General features: G+C 37.5%; 1 protein-coding gene across 1 annotated transcript in view; it reads left to right on the plus strand.

The window, feature by feature from the left end:
• Nucleotides 1–1,571, plus strand: part of TPRG1 (tumor protein p63 regulated 1) — a 223,855-nt gene extending 222,284 nt beyond the window's left edge. Inside the window, exon 6 of the mRNA XM_055308252.1 lies at nucleotides 1,505–1,571. Within this exon, the coding sequence (XP_055164227.1) occupies nucleotides 1,505–1,534 (30 nt within the window). The 3' untranslated portion in view covers nucleotides 1,535–1,571. The remainder of the gene's footprint in view (nucleotides 1–1,504) is intronic.
• The last annotated feature ends 4,429 nt before the right edge of the window (nucleotides 1,572–6,000 follow it).

The raw sequence follows: 6,000 nt of genomic DNA on the forward strand, positions 1-6,000 counted from the left end.
GCCATGTATGTCTAGTGGTTATCTTACTGAACAACACATATAGAATGAAGAAAAGAGATGGCTGAAAATGAAATTATTTTTTTTTTTTTAAATTTTATTGGAGTTCAATTTGCCAACATTTAGCATAACACTCAGTGCTCATCCCACCAAGTGCCCCTGTCAGTGCCCATCACCCAGTCACCCCAAACCCCCGCCCACATCCCTTTCCACTACCCCTTGTTCATTTCCCAGTGTTAGGTGTCACTCATGTTTTGTCACCCTTACTGATATTTTCACTCATCTTCTCTCCTTTCCCTTTATTCCCTTTCACTAATTTTTATATTCCCCAAGTGAATGAGACCATATGATATTTGTCCTTTTCCAATTGACTTATTCCACTCAGCATAATACCCTCCAGTTCCCTCCATGTCGAAGCAAATGGTGGGTATTTGTCATTTCTAATGGCTGAGTAATATTCCATTGTATACATAGACCACAGCTTCTTTATCTATTCTGAAAATGAAATTCTTAATAAAATGTTGAATATCTGAGGTTATCTTAATGTCACCAAAGACAAACAAGAACACATGCCTTTCTGGATTATTTCTTTTTTCTATTTTATCAAATGTTAAAGAAAGTCGAATGATACAGAAGAGCTTCTATGGAAACCAACACCTTCCCAACTCATCTCCAACTTCTGACTTAGTGGCAACTTATTTTCAGAGCCTTCCTGGTTCTGCTGGTAGTTACCTTGATAACTATGACAAATATGCTTTTATTTCTATGTACTGATTTATCAACATCAGGTATTATCTATTAACTTCCTATATGAAAGAACCAGAGTTAATTCACATATACTGTACGTTTCACTTTCCTTGCCTCCTTAATTGTTCATTATTTTCACTTTTCTTTCGATTATATTTCTTACTTAAATGATATGCTTTCACTTTGATTTCACTTTAGTTTCACTTGAGTTTCTATCTTATCTCCCCTCTGTGTCAATGAAGATGTTAGTGAGATAATTTAGCTTTTCCTGGCAACTCTTATTTTTTGTCTTTTGTCAAATATGTATTTGTTTTTACATATCCATTAACGTACTGTTCTGGAGTCATGTTAAGTATGTCACCTTCATCTGTGTACTTAGTAATTTTGTGGAAAGCAGTGATGGAAATCACTTCCTTCTGGAAGGAGGAATGTAAGACAGATGATCTGCTCTTTAGCTTTAGTCCTTCATCTTCGTTGGCAAAAATAACAACTCATTATCTATAAGTCTTCAAACTTGTATATTTTATTTTAGTGATTCTCTCACAAGCCCATCAATTATTTATATCTTTGTTTTGCAGAGAAATAAATCAAATAGAAATAAATAGAATGACTTGACCAAGGACATGTAACTGAGAAGTAGGTATATTGAGAGTCAGTTAAGGTTTTCTGATGAGATAGCACCTCATGAATCTGTTCTCAGTAAGGTTTTCTAACCAGTGAAGTTTAAAGAAAAATTTATGGGTTGGGTTTCTTGTTTCAGGTTTACAATCCATTGTTCATGTTGGAGTGAAGAAATTTGAAGCTTGTGTACTGTGACCACATTTTCTTTCAAGGAACTGTAGAAATGCCTCCAGGCATCTGGGTGCTTCATGAACTCAACTTGGCAAATGCTTACCTATGGGTAAAGAATCATCTAACATTAAACTAACATTTAGCAAGCACTCCTATGCTAGTATTAGGGTTTGGATATTTCATATATGTTATCTTTTTTAACCCTCACAGCAACACCCTTAGTAGAGAATATTTCAGAGATATAATTGATTAGTTGGGATTTTAATAATTCATCACTACAATTGAGTCCTCTCTTTCTGTGAAATGGGCTAGAATAACCTCTCTCCCAGATATATTTCACCAATGTGTATGTTTGGAAGATGAATTGGATTTGGTAAAATCAAATGAGATTAAGTAGTTTGGTTGCTTGGGAGATAAGCAGTATACAAACTGATGAGTAATAGTGAAGTGTTTTTAAGGCTTTGCTCCTGTTACTAGCAAGGGGGTTGACACTGGGAAACTATTCCTGTGCACAAAGTAAAATACTCTGAACAATTTTCTATAATGCCCAATTCTCACGAGGATGGTCCTAGAAAGGTTGTACAGTAAGGATGACTTTCTGACCCATAAACCCTATTCCAGATACTTCTTGTCATTTTTAGTAATCCTATGGGGAATGCAATCTTATTAAACAGGTATCATAGACAGGGGACAGATCCAAATTTCATTCAGCTTATATATAAGACATAGGCACTCTCTTTAAGAAAAAATAACATAATATTATAAATACAAAATTAGGCACAAAATGAATTTTTTGAATGACAAAATATATCTCAATCAATTACAAAAACTTATAGCTATTACAAACCTGACAATACTACAAAAACTAAAAAATCCAGAAAATAACATAATACCTTTATTAGTTAACATCCTTATCCATATGCTGTACACTTGAAACTAACGCAACATTTTATGTCAATTATGCTTCAATTAAAAAAAACACACCTTTAATACTTTATTCAAATGCATTATTGACAGCACATTGGTTGAGTACCTCTTCTTATAACAATACATTTTAAAAATTATTATCTTTAAAGAGAGTAGATAATTCCATTTTTCCTCAGTTGATTGAAATGTATTTTTACAAAATTGTTATTTCTAGTTAGACAAGTTTCATTTGGCTTCATGGTTTATCATTACCAATGAAAAAAATCTATTACAGTTTCTTCCACCTGTGAGATATGAGTTTGGAAGAATTTTCAGAACACCTCCTAAATCCATGGGTTTTTAATCTTGTTCTTCATTATCCTCAAGTTTCCTGTGCCAGATGTCTTAGGGTCCATTTGTATGACCAGAAAACTGAATTTTGGCCATGTCCTCCTTTTGAATCTTTGTGCTAGTTAGTTGTAGAAGTGTTCTTGGAGGCCCGGCCTATATCAAGATAAACAGCAACTTCGGTCTTTAGAAGAGTGACTGGGAACCACATAATTATATCTCACTAACCCCCCAGCTAAATGTTAACCTACCTCAACTTCCCCTTAGCCAGATCCCACAAATGCCCATAGCTTCCATCTGGAGGGGAAATGACGATGGAAGGCAGAATAGACAAGAGCAGCATTCTTCACCAATTGTAGTTAAAATGTCTTACTTTTGAAAATGAAAGAAAGAAAGAAAAAAGGAAAGATCAATGGAATACATTGCTAAGATTCCTGTCACAGCCTTGGAAGGGACTTATTAAAGGAAGTATTTTGAATTTAATCTTTATTAGCTTCACAGTAAAATCTACTCTCACCCTAGGATGGTGGAAGGAGTAAAAGATTTGTAATACAAGACCTTGGTTGTAGTCCTGGCTTTCCTACTGATTCACTATAAGGTCCTTGGACAAGTTATTAACTCTCTGATCCCTCAGTTATTCCTTAAAAAAAAAAAAAGAGAGAGAGAGAGAATTTTGACTAGATTACACCCATAGTTTTCTTATCCCTCTGACATACAATTATATCAAATAGAACTGGCTGCAATAGCAAGATCCACACAGATGGGGGCCTTCCTACTTTCACAAGCTCAGGGCACATAGCATCTAGGCCTAAATTCAAGAGACATGAAGCTACCATAGCCATTTCCACTTTGTTCTGCAAGTGGCTGGCTTGTTTTTCAAGAATGCAGTCTGACAGCCCTTTTTAAGGAAAAAGGTGTAGCCTTTCAGGGACATTAGCTCCCTGTGCATCCCTTATGATCTCCTCGTGAGTCATTAAATGATTGATGAAGGGCTTGTTTCCATGGTGACCGCTTCAGCCCTTCCCAGCAGCTGGAGAGCTTAACCCAACCCTGACACAGCTTCCTCAGTAGGGCTGGGCATCCACTTAAGCAAAGCATTCAGGGCAGGACTTGACAGCTCTGCACTTTGGGCCTTGGAAGGGATTCCAGAAGGGAGAAGGGTGGGAGCATGGTGAAACCACTCATTTGTGCTCTCATTTTTTCCATGGGTTAAGGTCTCGAGGGGTATGTCCTAGCTAGATAAGAACGTTAATAGTAGAGAAGTCTTGAGAGGCCCTCCATTGCTGAATGAAACATTTATCGGTGGGTGGGGCTGTCCAGTGAGTCTTCCTATACCATTTGCTTTTGACTTTCATAGAGTAATCTCTTAACTTCCCTGGTCCACTGGGCTGAATTTGCTGCATTTCAATCTCAATAAAGTCTGCCTCTGTACCATAAGTTGACTCGTTGATCGTTTTTGGATTTGACCTCCTCTAGCTGCCTTTTCCCCAGGTCTGTCAAAATGAACCCAAAAGCCATCTGCTTGAATGGAGAACCATGCCTAAAAGTTAACAGGCGGTCACAGCTGTGTTAGAGGATTCAGGCGTGAGTACATTCTAAAATAGAACTCAGCCACAGAGGGCACGGAGACATGCCGTGCTCAACAGTGCCAGAGAATGTGGCCCTGAAGCTTGGGTTTTTCACGCCTCAAACTCATTAAACCCCCAGCCTGCATTTCACACATCATGTCCCTCCAGAATCTCTGGCTTCCTTCCTTTAAACAGAACACCATTTTCTTCCTCAGGTAGCTTCAACTGGTCCTTTCCCAATTTGGTATTGATATTACTATTCATCCTGAATTTTCTGAATGCCAAGATTATAACAGTAGGGAACAGAATGTCCCTATGGAGGAAAGAATTGCTCTAACGATTAGAATTAATGGATTATAGGCATGTAGAGCTGGAGGGGATCCTAGAAATCATGTAATTCTACCACTATCCTCCTATCATTTGGGCAAAAGAAGAACCAAAGATCACACAGTGAGTTTGGGTTATTACCAAGAAAGTGGAAACTGATTCCTTGCCCTGTGTTTATTTCTATTAAACCATTTCAAAATCATTACTTTTAACACTGAGCAATTATGTAAAAGTAGAAGTAGGTACCTAATATACAACTAGCCAGTTGTCTTAATCTTTTGCTTTGGTTTTAGAGTAGATTCTGGTCTAGAAGTGCCAAAGGATTTACCCCCTGACATACACAAAAAACATTTGTTTTCATTATCCAAATCTCTACATACATACATCCATCATAGATCGTAACTAGATGTACTGATGCATTCACATATTCATTCAACAAGCCATCTGACTGTGGACTACTGACTGCTGACTGTGTGCATGTGCTATTTCTGGTACTGTGGGGGTACTAAGAAAGGAAATATGGGAAAGCCAGGGTTGGGTTCCCAGCACAAAAAGAGAACATGACTTTTATTTCTATACTCTGGGACTCTAGAATAAGGTGGATTGGGATACCTATTTTAAAAAGGTAAAAGATTTTTAGGGAAAGAAAACAGAATGATTAAATCAGGATATTGCACAGAGCCTTTTAGGAAGGGTCTTAAAGGATGGGTAGGAATTTTACATGTGCACAACAGTAGAAGAGCAAAATTCTAAGATGGGGAAATAGTGTGGACACAGCATGGAGAAGAGAGGGCATTGAGGGTTTGGGCTCCAGTTCTGGCCAGCTAAGTAGGGAGGAGGAGGAAGCACAAAGCTCTACTCAGAAAGAGGGGATTCTCAAAGAGTTATACCTAAGTATCTAGGTGTGAATTCTCATATCTGGAAAAAAAAAACCCAAACAGGTAAGATTTTCATATTTTCAGACTCCCTCATTGTAGCCATTTCCCTATAAAGAAGTCTCAGTGTCATGGGGCTTGCGTAGGTTCAAATCCTGGCACTACCACTTGCTAACTCTGAGACTTTATGCAGCTGACCCAATCCTCTATGATCTCGCCCTTCCTTCCTTCCTTCCTTCCTTCCTTCCTTCCTTCCTTCCTTCTTTCTTTTCTTTTCTCTTTTCTCTTTTCTTTCTTTCTTTCTTTCTTTCTTTCTTTCTTTCTTTCTTCTTTCTTTCTTTCTTTCTTTCTTTCTTTCTTTCTTTCTTTTCTTCTTTTCTTTCCAGTAGGGAATAGAATGTCCCTCTGAAGGGAAGAATTGCTTTAATTATTAAAATTAA

This window comes from Nyctereutes procyonoides, unplaced genomic scaffold, assembly GCF_905146905.1.
Source record: "Nyctereutes procyonoides isolate TBG_1078 unplaced genomic scaffold, NYPRO_anot_genome, whole genome shotgun sequence".
Classification (NCBI taxonomy): domain Eukaryota; kingdom Metazoa; phylum Chordata; class Mammalia; order Carnivora; family Canidae; genus Nyctereutes; species Nyctereutes procyonoides.